The sequence below is a fragment of the Notothenia rossii genome (genome assembly GCF_949606895.1).
Source record: "Notothenia rossii genome assembly, chromosome: 12".
Taxonomy (NCBI): domain Eukaryota; kingdom Metazoa; phylum Chordata; class Actinopteri; order Perciformes; family Nototheniidae; genus Notothenia; species Notothenia rossii.
In genome coordinates this window covers 8101451-8125809 of record NC_136911.1, presented here as the reverse complement: position 1 = coordinate 8125809, position 24359 = coordinate 8101451, and the positions used below count along the sequence as shown (strand labels likewise).

At 40.3% G+C, this 24359-nt stretch overlaps 1 protein-coding gene across 5 annotated transcripts in view; it reads right to left on the bottom strand.

Annotated features, from left to right (window-relative positions):
• Positions 1–24359, bottom strand: part of pard3aa (par-3 family cell polarity regulator alpha, a) — a 300089-nt gene that overhangs the window by 172566 nt on the left and 103164 nt on the right. For 4 of the 5 annotated variants that reach the window (XM_079661513.1, XM_079661515.1, XM_079661514.1 and 1 more), the window contains exons 4-5: positions 12565–12755; positions 9038–9175 (exon numbers count right to left, since the gene is read on the bottom strand). In XM_079661513.1, the coding sequence (XP_079517639.1) occupies positions 9038–9175; positions 12565–12755 (329 nt within the window). The remainder of the gene's footprint in view (positions 1–9037; positions 9176–12564; positions 12756–24359) is intronic. The other variant, XM_079661516.1, reaches the window with a different exon arrangement.

The window sequence follows — 24359 nt, the reverse complement described above, 5'->3', positions numbered from 1 at the left end:
CACTTCTGTCTTCAAGTGTGAGTTTCTGGCCACAAGTTTAAAAAGCGATTGCTGCTGATATCTGAGCTTCCTGTCAGAAGACATTTCAATTCAAATTGAATTTGCTTTGCTATTATTACATATGGTATGGCAAATGCAAAGTTCATCATCAGACTCTAATCAGATGAATTAATCATCCAATCATGAATCTGTACTGTGTATCTGGCTTAGTTATATAGATTTGGTTGGACAGGCATCTCTTTTCCACAGTGGAATACAACAAACGACCTGATAAATAATGTTCAAGGACACTTTGACACAGAAAAAAAGGAATTTGATGGACATAAAAACACAAAGTGTACTCTTAATAATAATGCGTGACCTTTACAACCATCAGGCTGCCAGAGGTCTTTTTATAAGTTAGGTTTCCTTTATCAACTGTTGATGAAAACTAGACAACAATAGTGCACAATCAAGAACAGAGCAATAGCTAAATGAATCCTAATAACACCTCTCAGCGGTACAGCTCAGCGTGACTGGCTACCATGACTACATCTGTATGGGAGGAACAGAAATGGACTGATTTGGCCACTGCCGTTTACCTTCTGCCCACACTCTCTCTTTAGAGGCTTTCTATTCCTCCATCAACTTGGCTCTGAAATGAAACCACCTCATTCCTGTCTGTTCACATCCAACTGCGACTGCTTTTGTTTTACAGCCCATGCAAATGAAACGGGTCTCTCTTCATGCGGGATGGTAAAGCGGCCCGGTCTCATGTTTCTCTGTGGCACAGAGATCTGGATGTTTACGGTAGGCTGGGGCCTTATTACATTCCTTCAGCAACTTAAAAGCATTGCCCCCCTAATGGGACCTATAAAACAGTGAGAAAAGCCTATTGTGACAATGGACCCTATTGTGTCAGAGTAGAGTCATTTGGCACTCTGCAGTGAGTTGAACTGTGTGGCATATTAAAAAAAGAGAGGGTGAGAAACTAGAAAGAAATCAAATAAATAGGAGTGAATGACTTTGCACTGTGGGAAATCTGGCACTGTCAATCATCAAAGTCCATCTAGAGCCATAGTGCTGGGCATATAAAGAGCTTTGTGTCCGTAGCTGTTTCACAATATACTTTCATTGGTCTCTATATCTTTGTTTTTCTCTTCTCTTTTTGAAGGACCATTTAACCGACCAAAAGAGAATCAACGTCATCTTGCTTGAATATTTGCCATGCTCCAAACAAAAATATATAGAGCGCTTCCTTCCAAAGCAAAGAAATGTCTCCCTCTGAAGAAACTAATTGGATTCGATGGAAAATGTACGAAGATAAGCACAAAATGATTACGCCTAAAAAAAACAGTTTTCAAAATGTGCATCGCCCTCGCCCCGCTTTGTTCTCTGCGGCCCACGCCGGTTCGGCTCCACGCTGGTGGCCCCGTTTTATTCCCTGAAGTCATTATTGTCTTCAGCTAAGGTGCCCCTGCTCCCTGTGATTTGTGGGTAATGAGCTGGCACCCCCCTGCCCGTGTTCAATTATTCTCATTGAGAAAGTGATTTCTCACTCCACGGAGCAAATCGGAGAAGAGGAAAGTGTGAACTCTAATCAAGAATTAACACGTTCACAACCAGCAGTGCGGAGAGGGATAGCCACCCTGATACTTCAGAGAGGATGTAAGGGTGGACAGAATGAAGAGAGAGAGGAAAGACGACGGGAGAAGGACAGACGAGTGACAGTAATCGATGTAAACAGATTTTTCAGCTGTCCCTAGAAAACCCTGTTTACATCCGCTTGTCTTTAGAGTTTGAAAGTGAGAGTAAAAAAAGGATTGGAACTAAACTTGTCAAAAGAAAAGGTGATGTGTTTACAACCAAAGCACAGACAGCCTTGCTGAAGGGCTGTTCGCAATGATGGGGTGAACGTGCAAGAGGGAACGACATCTGAGCAGTAATTAGGCACGGAGAGAGGGAGCCGAAAGAGAAGGAAGCGAAAAAGACGAGTGCAAACTTTGGAGAGAAAAATCTAGACGAGGAGAGATGAAGAGCAACCGCCGCTCAGTGACTACTAATGACCTGACAGCAGGAACCAGCGAGCACAGAGAGAGAGACAGCTTCAGCACCAAAAGGAAAGACTCAAACCTTTATGTTAGACACTTTGCAGATACATTAAGATAAGTTTCCTAAGTTTCCTAAGTTTCATAAGCAATATCTTTTATTTAGTTGGACATGTCTAAACTTTTTCCGACGTGTTTCCCCCCAAAAAATAACAATTTAAATGTTTAATTCTGAGGCGATACGTTTTCGAATATAAATGGTCAAAATGTGAAAGATGACACAAAAAGCTCTTTGGAGCATCGGAAATATGTTCTACCAACCTAAAGCCTGAATCAGTTAAATTATAATCCAAACTTTCTCGTCTCACACACACACACACACACACACATCCAAACACAGCCTGCAGTGCAAGACAGGTTCAACATTTTCAGCTGATAGAGAAAGTTGGCAGCCTCCTAAAAATGTCTGCCGCATCCTGTTCATACAAGATAAGAGAGGAGACGTGATTTGCACAATCGTCAAGGAAGTAAGAAAGGCAGAGGAAGTAAGAAAAACCAAGAAGGGCAAGAACAAATCAAATATATCTTGCTAAGAGGGTAAAGAAAAGGCCAATGTGCTATGAAACTTTGTTATGAAACAAAAGAGAATTGTAGCTTTTTTTGTTGTTCTTCTTTGAAAATGGGTTGATTCCCGAATCTTAGCAGATCAACATTTGTTGGTTTTGTCTGTTCCTGTCCCCAGCCGGCAGCCTGCTCACATGCTGTCCTTGGGAACTACATTTGTCTGCTGTGTTATGTGCTTGGGATTAAGTTGTGAAAGTTGTTTTGAATTGTTAAGCACTCATTTCTATCATTCTCATTCTCTGTCAGTCCCGGAGTGTCTATGTTGTGTGAGTGTGTGAAGGTGAGAGGGGAGTCTGTCTGAATGCTAATAGCCACAAAAGGAACAAGTGAGAAAAGCTTCTGGGCAGAAAAGCTGGTAGATGATTAACTGTCGTGTACTCAATATAAATTACTCACACCCACACTAACAGAACTCACACACACATACACACACAAAGGTTAATAGTGATTATCAAGGCCGTTAATTCCTTACAAAGATGTTAAGTTAATAATGAGATGTTAAATAGCATTATTTTATAATTGCTCATTTACAACAAATTTGCCCTGCTGTGGAATAAACTAAATGACACTACCAACTGTGCACATTGTGTGTGTGTGTGTGTGTGTGTGTGTGTGTGTGTGTGTGTGTGTGTGTGTGTGTGTGTGTGTGTGTGTGTGTGTGTGTGTGTGTGTGTGTGTGTGTGTGTGTGTGTGTGTGTGTGTGTGTGTGTGTGTGTGTGTGTCTGTTACCTGCCCTAAGAATCACATTAAAAATCTGTTATGTCTTTCGCTGCTTCAGGCCCTGTTCATGAGTAAACGCGCAGCTTGTGGCTAAAATATATTGCGGTAAGACTTCTCTAAAACAAAGATAACTATTTTAGAAATAGCTGGAATTCTGATGTTGCTCCAACTAGGAGTTTAATAGCAAAAATGTGGGATTCCGCATTATTACATGTGAACGGTTCCGAAAGGTTAAGAAAGGTTGGGTATTCACTTTTAATCCCAAGACCAACAACATGTTGTGTAAATCAATAAGCACTACAAATCAGTGCAATGCTGAAGGCTAACTGCCAAAGCCCACTTAAAGGTGAATGGAGGCGGTGACCAGTACTAAATGATGCTTGAAAAGCAGTGCAGGCCTTAGGAGGAATGTTAAGAGAGGAAAACCTGCTCTGGTTTGTCAGGGGTCAGAAAGTTGGGGCAGGGGTTCAGCGGAGATGGCTAATTAATAGTGGGGAGGTCACTGGGCTACACTGTTCCCACTCAGGACCCAGGCCCGACTGGAGCCCCTCTGGTGAGCTGCCATTTTCATAGGACTCACAGAGGAGGAAAAAGGGTCCACCATGTAATCATTTAAAACAATTTGTAATATCACTGGTTTTATACTTTCTTTTTTTTTGCAAAGTAGTAAAAGTGAGCAGGAAGGGAAATAAAATACACTGGAATTGTGCTCCAAACAGATGATACTTAATAGGGGGAAAAAGAATGGGAGTATTTTACTAGGCATGCCCACTGGACAGCAGTTTAAAAAGACATAGTGAGTACATCTGGCATGACTGGCTTCCTATGTGTGTTTCAGGGGAAATTACAAGACAAGTCCTGGATAAGTGCAAGGTCCTCTCTGCAGACACAGGACACCACAACGATACTGTACTGCCCTGGAATGTGTGTTGCTTTCTTTTACAGTGCACACAACCAAACCTCAGACCTGGTCTTTATCAAACATCAGCCCAGATGTATCTAACCCACGCACGCTGAAGAACACATGAAAAAAAACAGTGAGTTCTCCAACCTTACCCATCCACTGCATGTGTCTCCAAGTCATTTGGAGAGACAAAAGAGAACGGGAGACAGGGCTGGGGGGTTAACGCTGTGTTTTCTCTCCATGCTCAACCGCTCTATTGCCCGCAGCTCGCCTCAGGGTCTGCAGACTGTGAGGGCTTTATAAACAAACTAGTCAGGAGAGTAGACTAGGTTAAATCACCACAACAGTGCTAAAAAACAATTGATCAACCAAAGAGTTGTCCAAAGTCTTCCTAGAAGTTTGCCACTGTAATCACTGTTTGAATAATACAATGAGTCAACCAGAGCTACAATTTGGCTTGACAATTTAGAAGTATACTAACAATAAAACAAAGCTGTTACAAAGTATGTCTTTGTTTGTTAAAACTGGGTTTTTTCATATTTCTGTCCATTATGATGATGATTGTTTTTCTCACCACCGCTGTCAACATCATACATCTCTACAATGTATGATGTTGATTAGGGCAGTGAAATAAAGCACACATTTTTACAAAACACTTCAGGTTAAAAGAAATAGCCTTATTTTTTTTGTCAAATTGAAAATCTACTTGTTGACCCCTGTTACTGTAGCTAGCAACATAGCATAGAAAATCCACTAAGCTCGACTGGCTGCTACACTATACAGTTAAAAAGAAATTGTTGTGAGATACTCATTATTCTTACACCAAGTCCCATTTCGCCAAAGGTTTTGCCCATTTTACACACAGTAAATGAATATATGAATATGCATGAATGTATTCTTCTGTGTTTTATTTGTACAGCCATTAATTGTGCAAAGGCCTAGCTGCAGAGTAAAACTTCTAACTAATGTGAGAGATGGAGAAAATAATGTGAGAAAAATAACAGTCAGCAAAACAGTTCCCAAAAGCCAATCTGTGTTTGTTTGGTGAGAAATCCTTTGTGCGAGAATATGAAAGGAAAGGAGTGTGTTCACACTGCTCTCCGTCCGGCTTAAAGTTGCACAAACTCCTCTCCTTTTCACATGTTGGCTCTATGATTTAACTGGGCAGCTCGCCACTTTGGTTTCCTTTCAAACTTGCCAAACAAGGTGTCTCATTTAGACAACAAAGACAGGGAGGCACTCTTACAGTTGGAGGCTTTATCAAAGTTGTCTGATCAGAGCTGTTCCCACTCAGACATTTTTTTTACTCTGTTATGTAATGCTTTAGGGATCTTTTTTCGGTTTTGAAACAGAATTCCAAAACGGTTTATGGAAAGCCAACCAAAAGAAACCTATAAACAAAGGTTGGTATCAAGCTGGATATTTGATTTGAAAATACTCTAAAAATAACACATGATAATCATTATTAATAGTTAAATGTCACTGTATTTTAACCATTCAACTTTTTGGGTATACTTTAAACATGTTTGGCTTCTTACATGTGAGCCATTTTGATTGGGTAAAAAATGATTGACAGCTGGTGTCCTTCCCGCCTCTGGTACAGCTCATAATAATGGCCTCTGGTCCCTCATCAAGGCTGCGAAACAATACAGTGGAGGCACTCAGCCAGATCCCAATATGCTGAGCGGGAAGGCCCATTAGCATTCATCAATGGGATAATAGGCCAACGTTAATGTCAGTTGTTTGTATAAAGAATAACTCATAAGGCCTTGGCATATTGGCTGATAGAGCAAGCTTTTCTCCACGCCACATTTGGCAGCCTAAGTGTGTGAAAGTGTGGAAGGGTGGCGAGCGATTGAAAGAGCGCCAAGTCTCAGATGGAATATTTGACTCTAAAGTGAATGTATTGACTGGCTAGACAAACATAAGACAATGCAGGCGTACTTCCAGATATAACTGGAGGGGCGAGCAGCCTTGTGATCAGTGTGTATGCTGAACATCTGCATTGGAAAAGTATATTTGACATTTCTCGTTTTTAAAGGTTCATAATAGAAATTAGGTTAAAGTGGAATCACCTAATGAACACAAACCTAACCCTCACCAACAATAAGTCGGATTCCATCTAAACATATTCAAGTTGTCTAAGGTAAGATAGAAGTGCCTACAAAACCACTCCTGCATCTGCAGTTCTGCATCCCCGCCTTAAATCCCTCACTGGGTTTATAACATCTGGGTTTCAGGAGGTGACGACAGAATCACAGCTTGTATAGTTAACGTCATCCAACTCAAACAACATCTTTGGTATTTTAAGCACAGAAGTCCATGTCGTTCTAGTCTGCCTGGCTTCACATTCTTAATTTATAGCAGGGGGTCGGAAGGCCTGCTTAAATATAAATGGTTAAGTGAAGCACTTTATGAGAGTACGAAATGTGGCCAGGCACAAAAGAGCCGCTAACCTACATCAGCCATTAAAAGAAGAAGAGTTGATGTTAGAAGAAATGCCTAAAAACCTAAGGTAGTGTGTACAGCATGAAGTTTAGGAAAGAGTTGCAGAGACTTATATACACATGAATATACATATATCAAGTAAAGAACGCATAAGTGGTTTTAATCCATCGTAGAGCGTGTGATCCCTTTTTCTTACTGTTCTTTGTTATTGCTGTTATCTTCACTCATAAAGCGTAACAATAGTACAAGAGATTATCCCTGATAAACAAACAACTGCTAATTGGAGTGATTTTCCTAAAACCTTAGCGGGTGTGTGTGACTTTGTGTGTGTGTGTATACTCATTATCTCCGCCTGCGCTTTAGGAGTGATCACGATTCTTTTTAATTAACCCACGCTGTGCATTTTTATCTTCCAATTCTATTAAGCTTTGCTGCCCGTCCATCAAACAGACAAAGAAGACAAGATATGTAACGGTCATGTGTGGGAGGGGAAGGCAGCGATCCAGCCTGAGACACAGTGAGTTAAAAGGGAAAACAACTGGCTATTAAGGTGCGTCTGTGGAACCATCGCTGTGTCACCTCTAATGAGCGGATTTGTGCTGTGTGAATCCTCTTTGTCATACAGCTGTCGGATTAGAAAGGCTCAGGTAGCAGAGAATTAGCCACCGTGTGGATGCTTACGCTCACACTGTGGCATTCCTGCTGTTATTCATTAAATGTTTACATACTGCTGTTGGTGACTCCTGCGGTTAAATAATATTCTCATCTTTAGCCGGGAAACCTTACAGTAATCTTTGAATTCATTTGTGTAAATGCCTGTTTTTGTTACTATATGTCTTTTTTAGACTGATTAAAACATTTCGACTGCAACTAACAAAGCAATTAAATAAAACTGAAATAGATACATTTAAATAGTATGTGGTTTACGACTGCAAGAACCCCCGTTACCTCTGGAAAAATTGTGATTAATGTACCCATAAAATGTAATTTTGTAATTCAAATTGAGGGTTTTATCATCTAAATTAAATGTTTTCAAAATACAACAACTAATGTAGAGTATATCATTATGACATTTAACAATCGAAATGAATGTATTGATCGGATTTTTTTGCAACAAAGTATTACTACCATTTAGCAATATATACGTTAATTACATTTGAGGGGTGGATTTGATTTTAACTTCTGTATGTACAAGAGTCCTATCCAAAATATATGTGGTGTCAGTTTGTGTTTTTTGTTTTATGGCTGGACACTCTATTCGATGACTACTGCAGTAGCTTCGCATGACCCAAACACAGTGCTAAAATAACTTATTTTCATTAGATAGCCAGATACAGAGTCTGAAAATATTTCTTCAAAGAAAAGTGGACTCCACATCAATGACACCCAACCTTGGTGAGGTTCCTTTTCAGTTACGCTATGAAAAAGACCGACAAACCGAACGAAACCCACAGCAGGGTTGGCCAGGCATTCAGGTGAGAACCCTGGAAAGCTAATCCTCTTAATGCTCTCAACTCTTTTTTTATTCATTCAATAACTTATGCATTTGCTTTACTCTTCTTTTCCGTATCTCATGTTTCTCACACGTTGCTATTTCTTATAAACGGTATAAAGTAGGGATATATTAAACACCTCCTACACAGGTCAGAGTAAGTATGTGTGGTAGACTGAAAACTTGGAGAAAGCCTCTTCACGTCTAGCTCAGCGTGTCTGACACTCTCAAGGTCATCTCTGCTCTCCCAGCAGAGAGCCGCTGTCACTTTTAATAACTTTTAAAAAGGGAACATTTGTTTCTCTCTCTGACGGAGCGAGGAGTACAGGGACCAGCTGAGAGTGAGACAATCACAAAGTGCCGACAGAGCCAGGAGGTGTGAAGTGAGGAGACAACCCTGCAATGACTAAAAGTGTACGCTGTGACTTTATGATAAGTATAGCTACATAGAACAAAAGTATGAAGTCTGATGTCAATCACTTACTCTGTTTCAAGATGGCTGGGGCAGTGAGGAGTATGGTTGAAATCACTACCATTTTCTATCTGTCACTACTCTAATGCAAATGCTATAAACCTATTGCAGCAGTGTATGATTTTGACACAATGCAGCATGTGTTTGTCTGCAGATAAAGTGAGAACAACAGGGGCCAGCCATGCTAAGACATTACATCTGATCCTGCTACTCATGCTGTTTTATGTTGCTGACACTAGCTATATGACTTTTGGATTACCCTAACCCTAACATCCTTATTAGCTAGGGTGTTCTTGTCTTTAAACTTAAATAAATCACCCTTTATTTTTGTATGAAGTAAATCTCAATACCTGTTCCTGTCTGTCAAGCCATCTGTCCACCATTGGATGGTTTGCGCTTAGGGAGGATCGAGTCACTTCTCTCTGGAACTGAGTGGGCCAGCCACTCGTGTCACGAGGAAGACTCCGATAGGCATTGCCTCCTCTACCCTATGGAAAAGGAAGAGATGGAGAGATTTAACATCACATCCTTTCTCCATACTTCTAGGTTTTAAACTGACAGCTTTTTCAGGTTCTGTGCTATTTATAGCAGCTGGATGACAGACGTTTTGTAGTGGATATCAGTTAGTATATCTTGGACTGGTGCCACACACCAACGCAATGATTTCATCAAGTCTTACTCTATTTGACCCTCACCCCTAACCCTTCCCCACAGCTAAACCTGAGCTGCTACTAAGAGGCCTATTACAATAAGACGGCCAAAGCTGAGCTCTTCAATTACACAAAAAAGCACGTTCCAACATGCTACTGCCAAGGTAATGTCAAACACCCACAGATTTCAGCAGACTTATTACAACAGCCACAAGCTAAAAAACTCACAAAAGCACATTAGATTACATTCTAGACATGCTAGCCTTGGCATCCAAATCACGGCAATTGAAGGACCTTGTGGCTGTTTGAATAAATATGAAAGCAAATTCATATTAAAAACACAGCGGATTAAAGGTCTAATGATTTACGAAACAGCAGTTGAGGAGTGACACGGACAGAAACAGAAGTTTTGATTTCCTTTAACGAGACATCACACAACAAAAGAACACAGACAAAAGTTTAAAAAGAAGAACTCCCAAGTGGCATGTTGCAGGATTAGCGGGAGTATGACAGGCAGCTGAAAAGTTGAACAAAGGCAAATGAAAACAAGAAGTGTTCAGCGGGTGATAAAATATCAGCAAACAATAATACATAAAAACAAGAGCAAAAAGGGAACAGTGGAGATCCCTATCCCCTGAATGCTAAAACAAGCCATGTGTGTTTTAGTGCTGTTGAATGTGGCGTGACGGGGCCTGAGGAAGCACTGCAGACAGGACTGTAAAACTCAGCCGGACACGTGGGCTCCACTGAGACGGCCCCTGATAGCCATCGTGGCTCGAGTCCCCGACATGCAGCAGGCCGCGACAAAGGACCCCTTTCCACAAACTTTTACGACACATCAGATCGTAAAAATGTGCAGAAACCCAGATACCAGAGAGGTAGTGGTAAATCAACAGGTTAATATCTACTACCTACTCCCTTTATTTGCTGTGCAAAGCGCAGAGAACCAAGAGTATGAGGTATTGAAAAGACATTTGGAGATGTGATGAGTTTACAGTGCTAGCTGATGACTTAGGGCTCCCGTTGGCTTATATTAAGGAGATATAGCAGAACCGAGCCTTACTTGGCCTTAACTGGACTCACAGGGAATTGGTCAAAATAAGGCTGGCTGTAGTGTATAAAGGAAATTACCCCAGACAATGGGTAGACGCTATAGTGTATGGCTTGAATCCATACAGTCTTTTGGCAATGCTAATCACTGATGTATGGTTACCTTTGAGAACAATGTTAGCGCCAAGACATAAATGTATCAACGTCAATGCTGACTAATACTTTCTACATCTGTTGTTGATTGCATAAAAATGACTTTATCTTGAACTGACGGTGAATATAGGACAGTGGGGTGAATGAGAACGAGTCACTGAGGATTATGAGTATTAAGACTCCCTTTTTTATTGAAAAGAAAATAGCCCAGCCAAAAGCTGAATAAAAATGACAGTCTCTCAGTGCTAGCTTATTACTTTTCAAACAAGCCCCCAGCGACATTCAAGTTACTTTAATTGATCTGATTTAGATAAATGATGGGAGATGGGAGGCCAGAGGTGAATGGGAAATGTAAGTTAAAGGTGGGGTATGTAATTTTTTTCAGAAACACTTTTTGTTATATCCCATGGAATGCTCTTAACATCCCGAAGGCAATGAATATATGAAATGCTTTGACAATAAATACATAAAAAATGTTCATCTGTGAAAGCCGTAACGCTGTAAAAAGCACAACCAATCAATTTAGCCGGCCCGGCTAAAATAACTGGATGGCCTACCCGCCTGTCAGCCTTCCATCTGTGCACAAACTTAACTCGTGCCCTCATTGGTCATGTGCGCGTTTGTGTGTTGGAGGAGGGGCTCTGTAAGGAAGTCTGAAGGAAGGGGCAGATTTTGTACTACTTTCAAATTCTAGCGCACTCGAGCTGGTTTCTCCAAAATGACATTAAGCTTTATTTTCAAACTTTATTCATGTTTGGATAACCATCTTTAAAATACATTTCTGACATCCCATTCAATCGGAAATCAACCAAACATGAGTATCTTTAAAAAAAATTAAACACATCTATTGAAGTTCTCTTTTGGAGCATTTAAAAAAATATATGTTTTACATCTTATCAGTGTTGTATTGTCCTTTCTGATTTTAAAGTGTACAAATGTGCAATCACTTCAATCACCTCGGTTACAATTTACAACACAAACACTTCGTATCACAGAGTAAAAAGAAACCAGCCACGAATATACTGAACACAGGGCAGAGCAGCAGAAGGCCCAAAATGCACAGAAGATTCAGAAAAAGCATTTATCACCACCTCTGTTCTGCTTCTTTTATGTCTTCTTCATGTTTCTTTCTTTTTGTTTTTGAGCAAACAAGCTCAAACAGACAAACAATACTTGCACATATTTGCTCAGTATAGGCTGGACCAGAAGAAGAAGCGATCCTGACAAAATGAAATTCCACCTCTCCCTGCCCTCTGCTGTGGAGTGTGCCATTACATTGTTGAGACTCTGACAACTAAAGTGTCTTAAGTGGGATTATCAGACAATGCTTCCAGACACACTAATAATGTAAAGGTTTGCCGAGTCACGTTCCAACCACTCAATCATCTCCCCTTTTTGAACCTTCCTGTTTCAATGGAAAACATATCTATTCCCCAGCAAGACGTAAAGGTCTGTCAGCACTGTGTGCAGGCAGCCATTTTGAGAAGTTAATTGGCTTCCCTTTTCTTTTGGAAGCCGCAGGGAGGATGTACCTGAGCTACGCTGTTTTCTACAGATTTATAATCAGAGGCTTAAAAAGGCTCAGAAAGGTGAATTTTGAACAAAGGGAAAGTGTTTAACAATCTCGGCTTGTTTCTTTTGAAGACAAAGAAGGGTGTTATCAGAAGGAGCTAGTTTCAGTTAAAGACTATATATGCCACTGCTGGATATCTGCGAGCAGGGCAGCGAAGATTTCATATCTAACGGTTATTTCTTTGATTTAGGGTGCAGAGGAGAGACGGAATAAAAATGAGGGAAGAAAGCAAGTTAAAAACAGAGAGACTGCTGGAGGTGGAAAGATTTCAGAGCACATCTCTCTGGCATTATAATTGATGCAGCCCCAGTATATCTGCAGGACTAGAAAAAAAAGAACTTCTGGGAAATAATTTGTTTAAATTGGTATATAGCACTTTAAAGTGAAATATAGGATTCATGTTCTGTTGAGTTTTAATATACCCATGCCTTATTAACAAGATTTATGTTACCTTTCGTTCCAGACTGCCTGTGCCTGGGCCGGCGGTTACGTTTGGTTTGTGCTTGTGCTTTTGGAAACCAACCGTGGTGGACCATCGTGCCGGGTTCTTTCTGGACGGTTCCTCTGGACCAACTGGGACTTCGCCTGGAACTAGGTCAGCCAGAGAGGGATCACTGCTGCGACGGACATGGAGAGGCATGCCTGTGGAGGGGAGGGTGGAGTACAAGGAAGGTGGAAAGAAAAGGTAAGAGAATGTAAAATATAGAGGGCACAGTTAGGATAATAGAGTCGCAGCAACACAACCACTTGCTGTTTTATTCACATATTGGGTAGATCACTTTCCACTACAGTGTTCCAACTGTGGCACATGTCTGGGCCCACAGTACTTTCTGGTAACCATAAGACCCCCAAAGTACGTCAGCGACTACACTATAGTGGATGTCCACTGAGACATGGGAAGTTGGGAACATAAATAGTTGTGTTACCATGTATGGTATATTGAACCCCAATGGAAACATTGTTGGTCTAGACATTAAGTCTGAGAGGTTTGTTTGGCTTGAGTCCTGCAATAGTGACATTAATGTACTGCCTTATCATTTTAGCTGAAAAATGACTCAAACAGCTTTATAAAATGTAAACATGAGAGAAAATGATATGAATAATTATCCAACCCCTTGCTCAGCCTGGCCATAAAAACAATTACAATCGTAATTAGAGCACCATTACTCATATGTCATGATCTGGATCTCAAGATAAGGGTCATTTTCACATACTGCACTTCTAACTGGCAGTGGTTCTGGACATTTTCCTGGGATTGAAACTAGGTCTCACTGCCAAAATGACCCAAGCCATCAAGCATCCAAAAGAAAGTGTTCAGGAAACACCTGCCCAAACTACAACTACAACTTCGTAATAAGGTTCTCACATTTAATCAAAGCTGCCAAAACAAGTAGAGGGAATGAAGTTACTCCACACTTCACACTCCTGCTAAAACATTCAGTGAGAAATCCTGTGTCTGTTACACCTTAAGTTTATCTGTGAGCTTGGGTATGAATCATCTGGATTTTCCCAGAAGACCATATGGATTTGTTTATGACGTTCGAACAGCCTGCACTTTACACCCATAATTATGCAAATAGTTGGGTAACCACCTGTCATCCGTCGGCGGATCATGGCAGAGCATATGCTGGTGCTAAGCTTCCATCTGATACACCAAAGACATGTCTTAGTGGTGGAAGCGTCGCATTTTAATCATGGCTTACGCTACGTGCGTATTTAATACTGTGACAAGACAAGGGAGATTTGAATGCAATTGAAAGTGTTTCTTACAACTGCCTGCAGGGTACACGGGAATGAAGAGATTATAATTATGTGACTGAATCCCGATAAAAAGGGGAGATCAACATATGTTTGCAACTGCCTTTATACTCCAGACTTCAATATTTTGTTAAACAATACCTTTTGGGAGAAATATCTCCACTGACCTATCATTTTTTTTAAACAGCTAATACATTCTTCTGGGTGAACAGTCTCTGGAATGGAATTGGCCACACCACTTGCTGACTTGTTAATGACACAATACATGTTTCTCTTTAAGATTTGAGGTAGTTTAAATATTGCAGGTCATTAAATTGAAACTGTTTGTTATAATTCCTTATTGTTGCCAGTTGTACTGCTTTGATAGTGTTTCAGGTTCACTTCTAAAACTCCTAGGATGGCTGAGACCATTGGAAAATACTTTTGGGTCACCGTATGTCCAATTCACCACAGCCTTCTCCTCCCACTAGGTGCAGGAGGATTGAATATGCAAATGGCTATATGACATCTCAAAACTTCTAGGAACTTTTTAAGTAGTAAAAACTTTATTTCTCATGAAGGAGTCATCGCTGCAAGTGAAGTTACAGTACAGGTAGCTTTTCAAACCACACTTTCACAGTAGCTTCACAACCCTGTGTTAGAAGTTTGATCTTCTTTCTACCCAAACCACTCTGCTGATAAAGTCCATGGCAACCAAACTCACCAGCAGCTTGTAATATGTATTGTTTGTCTCTATTACAAAGGTTTCTCATTTGCTTTGGCTGTTGGTTTCATCAAAAAAGGTTTGGAATTGAGTAAAGAAATCCCAGCAAGCAGCAAGACGGCCAGTCATTGTGCGTTTACTCTTAAATTGGGCTGAAGATTCAATAATAGTTTAATAAACTTTGGCCCCTCTGAGTAACGGCTGGTTCACATCCAGTTCAGGGCTCTAATGACGTTCGCCACAGGCAACGGGGGTAATTAACGTCTAGTATTATCATACTGGACATGACACACACTGACACACACAAACTCTTAACTTATGTAATAGAGCTTTTCTTTGTGTGTGTGTTAAACAGAGAGTTACACTAAAACCTGCAATGGTGTGTTTCCCAGAATACCTCAAGGCTCAGCACTTACTGGACGTCTATATCTGGGTCTTTTGAAACCATGACAACATTGATCTTGCATTATGCCATTTTTTTTACCCATTGTTTGGGACTAACTATTGTATTCTCTAATTTAAAACCATGCTTGAACCAAACACCCACACTACCTGACTGCATGAAATATGCCTATAGTATATGATGGAATGTTATTTAAAAGATAATAGATTATGCCTTTAGGTTTTGTCATTTCATCAGATCCTCTCATTGTTCATGTTTTCCATTTTCAATTCCAAAACTGTCACATTGAGATACGCATGAGTGACATGTATAAAAGATTGACTTTGTGTGACCTTCTTTTCACTTCGAGTGTATGCATACACGTTACCCAATCATGTCTGGATATGTTTTGATACCACTTGCATTTTAACATTGACAAGAATAACTTTTTCCCATTAGTGAGGTCTTATCTTTAATAAAGTGCTGATCCATAACAGGTACAAATCCTTACAGATTAACATATGATAAGAGGGCTGTGAAGGAGTATGTGCTTGTTTGTGTGTACTCTGTTAGAAGTTCACTATAGGAAGAGTCTCTCCCCTCACGGCTCTCCCTGAACAATTTTCCTCTACTTAATTTGTGATGGGATTATCCCAGCAGTCCGAAGGGTTTGGTTGGTCCCACGTTTAATAACCAGCGCTGCCACTTCAGACCGAGCCGGCCATCGATCCAGGCTGAAGAATGAGTGGGAGAGGGAGAGAGGCTAATAAAAGCAGGCCCTAATCCAGGCCCTGTAGTGAGGGATTATGGCCAGGGCGCAGGGTCATAGAGATGTACACACATTACAATTCACCAAAGGGAGAGGTCAGACCCTCCAGGGGCTATTACCTCGTATTGCTTTGTCCTTTATTTATCTTTCACACTCACCTTGTTTGGAGGAGAAATATATTAGTTTCACAGAATTACCATGGATAAAGGCTCTGCTATATATTGACAGCACTTAAATCAATATCAAAGTATTTTAATATAAGGAGAATATTAAATTCTAAATGCTGTAAGCTTACTCCAATTAAAGTGGACCTACGGTGTGTGCACAGCTACTGATTTTAACTTCTGAAATTGCCTCCAGCACAGTTTGAATGAATGGGAAGAAATACATGTTTAAAACGTGTAAGGGGACTTGCTTCAATTACAATAATATTCCCATTTCACTGGCAGAAAAAACTGACATGAGCAATATGACAATATAAAAAAGGAATCAACTTCTTGTTCAGAACCAGGTTTAGAACAGAAAACAGGATTCAATATAAGGAATTCCAGGATGTTTCACTGCTCATCCAGCAGCACTGAGGACCACACACTAGTGTCGACAACCACTGAGGATAATTTAAATACAGAACTGAAGGAAAATAGTTTCACACTCGTAGTCACAATGCAATAGATTATTTAATCATTTAGCAAGGGTTCGACATGACAGCCTTCTTAAGGGTATTGCACCCAATTCAATTCCATCTCCGCTGCTACTGCACTGAAACTGTACTTTGAAAAATGTTCTATTTTGCACAACAAATACTTGCATTAATGTCAATTCATGTTCTGTGGACTGTGTTTTTAAATATATTATTAACCAGCAGCACTTATTAATACTATTACTTAGTTGTATATCCCGTTTATCTAGGCCCTTTTTGTATCTTGTTTTATATGTCACACTGTGGGACTGCGGGAAACGGTATCTCGAGATGTTTGTATGTATAACACATGTAGACATTTTGACAATAAAGCTGACTTAGACTTTGAAAACCAAGATGTATATACGTTCCAGAAAAGGAATAAAAACAACATTCAAGATATCTTTTGTTTGTACAAATCCAAAGTAAACCTAAATAAAAGCAAACCCATTGGTTTGTGTTGTTGCTCACTTTAAATAAGGTAAATGTCAAACAAGTGCTTTGTCAGACAGAACATCAGGAAATGCCATCCTGTTCATGCAGGTCGCTTTTCAAGATCAGCACTCATACAGCGCTGTTAGCTTAGAGCCCTTTGACCTTTGATTTTGTGTTGTTATAGTGTACTTGTAGATCTAGATGCTCTAGAAATGTTTTCCTTTGAGCTAATTTGAAGTGGCATGCTTAACCTACATGTTTAACAGCCTGTTGTTAGAAGTAAAGAAGCCATTGGGATGGGTGGTACAACTTTACCAAAGTCCATGGAAATGTTTTCTGCCTTCTCAAGTCTTTATAGCTGGTTGACTAAGATTAAATAGACAACAATCATTTCCGTAGTTTAAAGAATGGCGCATGATGAGAACATGTCAAAAAACCTAGTCTTCACACAAACATGTCCGTAGTGGGCCATAAACAACATTGACCTGCTGTAGAGTTACATCAACCTCACTTCTCTTTCCCACTTTTCCTTCAAGTGGCTCTAATAAAGCCGCAATATCAACTTCCTACTCAGTGGTCAAAGAGATGGAGGTCAGCGCTAATGTATTGGCTGTGGAAGTTTCCAATCACGGAAATGAGAGAGGGCCCTAACGATACAGTACCTGGAGAGAAAGAGTGGCTCTTCCCCCTGACTGGCTGCCAACTCAAGGTAATGGAGTTAATGCCTCAGCATACTGATAAGGTCGCAGAGAGGACAGACGGAGGAGGGACTTTGTATCTTTCTGTGTGCTTGTTCTCTTGTACCTCAAATTACCTCAAACAGGGATAGAAACATTGTGAAAACCTTCCTGAACTCTACAAAGGACTCTTTTTTCTATATCATTTGTATTCAGATCAAAAAGTGACTGATCTGTATCTTGGACATTATTTAGATAAAGTAAAAATCTGATGGTTGTTTCATATTTCAACACAAGCTATGCTATAAATAACTCCCTTTGAGTTCAAAAGCACAACATAATTCAAAGTTTAGAAGAAAGATCAGTGCAACAACACTTCATTTCCTATGTGCCTAAATATGGATTAACCCATTCATCGGAACATGAAAGGGGGGTTTCAGGAAGAACAGGAACACTGATATATTAGTGCATGACTACCGCAGTGAACATCACAGATTCTATAATGTTTCCAAGGTCGGGAATTTTCCCATACATACAGTAAGATGTGGGTGGGTGGTTACGGAATAAATAAAGCTGGGTCTTCACTAATATTAAATCAAAATAAGCGTATACAGTCAGTATATGAACACAATCAGCCGAGGAGCGAGGGCTGTCTTGTGAATGAACTGGGTATTTTCTCTGGAGGCCCTCTGGCCCATTCGCAGAGTCCATGCTTTCACATTGAACTGATTTAAATATAAATGCCAAGCGACCATGGCTTCATGAAATGTCTAAAAGCTGTTTTTTTCCTGGGCTACTTTGAATACTTTAAGCCTGGGCCAGTTCAATGTCTGAATAAATTATGGCAATGAGCCATTTTAACTCTCCTCTCCAACCACTGACTACATATTGATGTCCCTTGTGTGCAGCAAAGGGGATTTCTACTGAATACACCCTGACCTGAATCCTCCACAGGGGGACAGAAAGACAGCGCTGGGTAGTGGTAACCATGACTGTGGAGAAGGAGATGAAAAATGTAAAAGATTTAAATAGGCCGCTGGTCAACCAGGGCGAAACAGGGTGGGAAACCCAACTTAGAGCTTCTGTGTTCATCAAACTGTAATCTAATGATGAAATGTCAGATAGTGAGATAGGACAAACTTTGAAAAAACTTAAACTGTTGACCTTTACCAAGAGCGGAAGATGAAATTGAATAGATGGATGGAAAGAAAAGCACTTTAAAGCAAAGAGGCGTTTATGAAATCATAAAGACTGCATGTGTGTGTGTGTGTGTGTGTGTGTGTGTGTGTGTGTGTGTGTGTGTGTGTGTGTGTGTGTGTGTGTGTGTGTGTGTGTGTGTGTGTGTGTGTGTGTGTGTGTGTGTGTGTGTGTGTGTGTGTGTAATCATCACTACACTTGCATCAGCAAACCGCATTAAAATACTGAGAAAACTTTATTTAAATGTCCCTAGGTTATATAATATCCAATCTTATGTTTGTTACCGGAGCAACGCAAAACTGCAGGTTACAAAGGTTCATGGCAAAAGGATGCAAACTTGTCCAAAAGGACCTACTCTGCACCTCCTCTTTTGATGGTTGAAAGAACTAATGCATTTCTGTACCAGAACGGATTCCATGGATATCTCACGTTTCAAAATGAAATGTTTAAGACTTCGCAATTATAGTAATCTCATCAGTCTGCCGTTGCTTTATTTGGCATGAAGTGTCATATGAAGCTGAAATAACTCACTGTGGGATGTGTAGTGGTCCAAACAATAACATTCCCCTATGAACTGTACATTTTGTATACATTGATGTTTCATTGGATTGCTTAACCATTAGGCACATAGACCTGCACCCACAAACTTGTATTCAGTTCCCTCCCCGATGACACGCTTCGTATGTCAATCATTTTAGTTCTGCTGTTGGGGATGATGTTCCCTCACAGTCCCTCAGTCAAACACTACAGCAGGAGAGTGCTGTATCCCCACAAGGTTGCTAAGTCAGCTGTCCTGTTTTAATTTTAAGCAAGAAATAAAGAGAGACAGAGACTGATGCTTTGCTCTTCTCCTCACAAAAAGACAATACAGACTATTTACTGGAGAGAAAGAGGAGAGGATGTCAGACTTCCTCGGGTCCTCGGAGATGAGGCCTCCAGCAGCAGGCACCTAGACACTTCAACAACAATAACACAAATGTGTGTCGATGTGCCTCTCTCAGACTGTTTCCCTAGACAATGAAGATTTCAGAGAGGAGGGGAGGAGTGGAGTTCACTCCCCAAATCAAAGCTGACTCATCTAGGTCGAGGCTCTGCTCATGCTGAGACTCCAGAGAGCAACACAGCAAGTGTTTTTATGTGTTTGCATATCCACTGTTATGAATGAGTACAAACACATGAGCATTGATACTCTTTTATATACAGATAGCAGCCACATTACTATGGCACAAAACCATCTCAAATTAGTCCAGACTCATGGAGACTCCCCTCCACTCTCCGGCCCCCAGAGAGTTACTAATCAGCAAACCAAACAACCCAGAGACGGCCCAGAAACGGGTCCACAGCAGCACCTTCCATGTAAACACCATTTTGTGTGTTTTTCCATTAATGCCGGTCCGGAGGTACAGGCTCTCAGAGAAAAGAGGCCATAAATCTCACTCAGCCTGATATGTGTCCAAGTCGCTCATGATTAAAAACACCGCTTTGAAAATGTCATGAGCCAGCCAGGAGTGGTAAGCTAGAATCACTGCAAAAGCTAGCATGCTTGATACATTTTGGGATTCAGTTTACTTGGCTTAAAAGCATTAGACCAGGGGTGCCCAATACGTCGATCGCAAAGATAAGTGTGGGTAGATCACATGGCATTGAAAAAAATATATATATACTGTATATATATATATTTCTTTATTTTTTTTAATTTCATTTGTTTTAAAGTTAGCCTATCATCCATCCTTACTATGGCATTTGCCACTTGATTGACGTACAGGTAAGCCAGTCTGAGTTGTATTGTGCCATACGGGTTCATGCAGTTATGAGTGGGCCTCACCTCCTCATCTGAAGCGCAATTAGTGTAAGCGCGCCACAGTTTATCCGCCGTTTAATCCACTAGCACCCCCCCGCGCGCTCGCGACACAGATTGGGCAGGGTAGGTAAATACCCTTTAGATAGATCTTTTGGGCGTGGTCATTTTAACAGTAGCTCCCAAGCTGAAAAAGTGTGGGCACCCCTGCATTAGACTATACAGCAAATGACAAATACCTGAGAATTACTGAGATGAAGAGTTCTTCCAGCCCTCTTCTCACCCAAGAAATGTCATTTCAGTGTGGAAGTACTTGAACATCAGAGGGTCAGTCTGTAAGGGCTGAAATGAAACCTGCCCCTCTCTGCTTTAAAGAACAAAGAAGCCACACTGAACAATTGAACTGATATGGCATAGAGTGGTGCTTCCGAGTGTCCAATAGTTTTATGAATAATTTTGGCACCCAGAATAAATCATTAAAAACAATTGGAGGAAATGCTGAACCCAAATCTCCAACATGTTGACCATCAGTAGCTACAATACAAAACGGTGTAGGCCTACACAGTATTTATCTATAAAATGCTTTCAGTACATATGCACTAGTGGTGAACGTCTATAAGCATGCATTACAGAGTACTTTAAATAGTTAGAGTTGCACTCATATCAAATTGTCAGACTCATTCAATGTGAACATAACTACACTAATGAAGAGACATTACTGTGAAACAGAGACTTACTGATAAGACTAGCAGCTCCACCCTTTGCACAATCAGCTTTTACACTTGGTTGTTTTTCAAATTGGGAACCTGCGTTTGCAGAGAAGCTGCACAATAACTTTGTTGCACAAGAGTTGCTTCCTCCACATTTAAATATGTCTGCATTGTCACCAATGTAATTGTCACAGGCAGCCGATGTGTGACCACAAACTGGAGGCTGATGATGAGTAAGTGAACACCATTGAGTCTCTGGCAGGTCAGACAGCATCTGATGCATGGAGCTCATTCCACCGCAGTTTCCAGACAGCACGTTCACAGAATCCATATCGCAAACATTTCAGCCACGAGAATAACTTCTTTTGATCAAAAACAGCCTCACTTCCACAGCCTTTTTTTAGCAAAGATGACAGAAATGTAAACTTTCTCAAGACTCCCTAACTTTTTGCAGACTCTATTATGATTTATTTCTGAAAACATAAAGTTATTTGGTGTGTTAGATGAGAGGAGTGCTGCTTGAGGAGCGATAAGGGCACTTGTGTGAGGGCAGTGTGGTTCAATCGACAGAGACATCCCTGGTTAAAAAAAGCCTGCTTGGAGCATTGACTGGGCACATATGCTAATCTTAAAACAGTTCACACACTCATCTATTTCTGCTCACACACACACACACACACAAACAGCATGTATGGGGTCAGAGTAGTTTAAATACAACAAGTCAAAGCATATCAGAGAGGCGTACTTTCCATAACACAGAGCAGAGCAACAAAGGCAGAAACATCAGAAAAGATCTCAGAAACTCCATGCAGCTCTGAAATATGTGAAGAACCTTTTTGTGGACTGTTTTACAAAAAACAAATCCAGGATGCTAGAAAACAGATGGTATTGTGATGTGCAGACTGTGTTTTGGATATGCATCGCTCTGATCAGTCACGGAGTATTATGAAAAGCACATGAGGTTTTCATAGAGACTCGAGACAGGGGTCAGTGAGACGGAAGCATGGGGTTTGAGAATCTAGCTTTTGATGTGAAGCGCCTTTCGCAGGAATAACACAGGTGGCATAGTGGGTAAGGAAACTTTTCCTTAGTTTCACCGATGTTAAATAGTATTTTCCACAAAAAGTCACATGGTGGCACAGCTTTCAAAGGTGCAATGCAGTACTTTAACATCAAAAAAGTATTATACAGTGACAGTCAGTCCATGCTGCTTTTCACAGAGCATTATCTGGATTGTATGCTATCAAAAGGAGATGTTAAAAAGAGGACAGGAGTGATGGTCTTTCAATGCAAGCATACGTTTCCAGAGTGTATTGCAGTTGTGGATGAAAGCAGTGAAAGGCCTTACCGAGGTCCAAAGATTCAATTGTTCACAGTCATGGCACAACCTGACCCCAAAGTACGATGGATAAATGATGAAATGTCCCAAGTACATTTTCAGCAAATTCCATAGCACTTGATGTACTGAAGCCCTCTGCACTCATGAGCTGAAAAGTATGATTTTCTTTCGAAAAGTTTCTTCTTTTGTCAGGACAGGAAACACATATTTCTATTTAAAAAAAACTATTGAAGATTGCATAAGGCTCTCTCAAATTGTACCGTCATGCTAAGAAAAAAGGTGTCTAACTTTTCCGCTTTATAACCGATATCATTTCTAGTCTTTGGCTTTTTTATTTATCTTGAACCTCCAAACATAACATACAGGCCAAATACTTCAAATACGAAGTTCAAAGTGTCACACCGAAAATGTAGGTGTATCTATTGTAAGCAGTATTCCTTGAGTGGGTAACATATTGCCAGATAAAGATTTTGAAGGAGAAATTATAAAATATGTTGGCATTGAACTTTTGACTGAATATATTGATACTGCCAGTTATAATGAGCATTACCTGGATCACTGTTTACTACTCTATCATATACATATAAGTTAGTCTATTAGAAACAAAACCATGTCACAAACTTCAGTCACACAGTTTATAAATAATTAAAATTATACGTTTTGTCCTTTCCATTGTGAATTTCTATATACTTGCTGCTAATGTTGATTTGATTATTATGTTATATTATTATAATTGTATTATGTCTGTCTTTTAAATATATTTGTTTAACTTGTGTAATGCTTGAAAACACTGCTGCTAAGACAAAATAATTTCCCAATTTGGGGGGGGAAGTATCTACCTATCTATCTATCTATATATCTATCTTTCTTTCAAAAAAGTACATTTTCTTGAAACTCATTTTTTTTAAGTAAACTACTTCCTGACAGGATATCCTCTCTTCACACCAAGCCTTCTAAAAGAAGAGATGTATCTTATCCTCTACAGAATTTAAACTGCTAGCAAGATTTCAGCAGCGATATCAGTTTCCTGGAACTAGAGTTTTTCTGAATAAATAACTTTCCAGCAAGGTGTGACATTGCTGACAGCACACCCTGAAAACAGTCTCCATTTGAAGAGTGGATCATGTCATCACCTTGCCATAAAAAGAGAGGGCACAAAGATTTAAGCTGGTGACCCACTGATCTGCGGTCAAATGCTCTAGCACTGAGCTGTACTTCCCGACACTATTCCCAAGCCTCACTAGGGGACATACTTTGAGTCTGTCGGTTGTGGTTGGGTTTGATCTCTGCTACTTGACTAAATTACACATGACAAAGACAATTTGGGGCAGCAGGCTTTAGGAAGTGGTCAGGAAATTCAACCCCTCCTGTCAAACTGCATCTGCTACAATAAGAAACCCAAAACCAAAGCAGCTCTAGGTTGTTTTTCTGCAGCTGTACATGCATACGTTCTTGTAGTGTGTTCAAAATGAAAGAAGAGCTTCTTTATGAGAATCAATGACGTGCTATTTGTAATACTAATTTGAGGACATGACAGAAGAAAAAAGCAAGACAGACTTCTCCTAAAGATCTGATTATTAGCCAATAGAGTGGTGAGTTTAGTCAGATTTTCTTTTTGTATTCATGTGTTTCTGCTGCTTCCTGCAGAGGGATACAAGCATCTCAACAAATATGAATGATTATAGGTTCAATCCAAACAAAAAATAAGGAGTAGCTTATATTCAGGCACTCCAGACCCAGAACCTCAGTCAAATACACCATGTGGTTTATAAACATTTGCATAGCTAGCATAAAGGAAG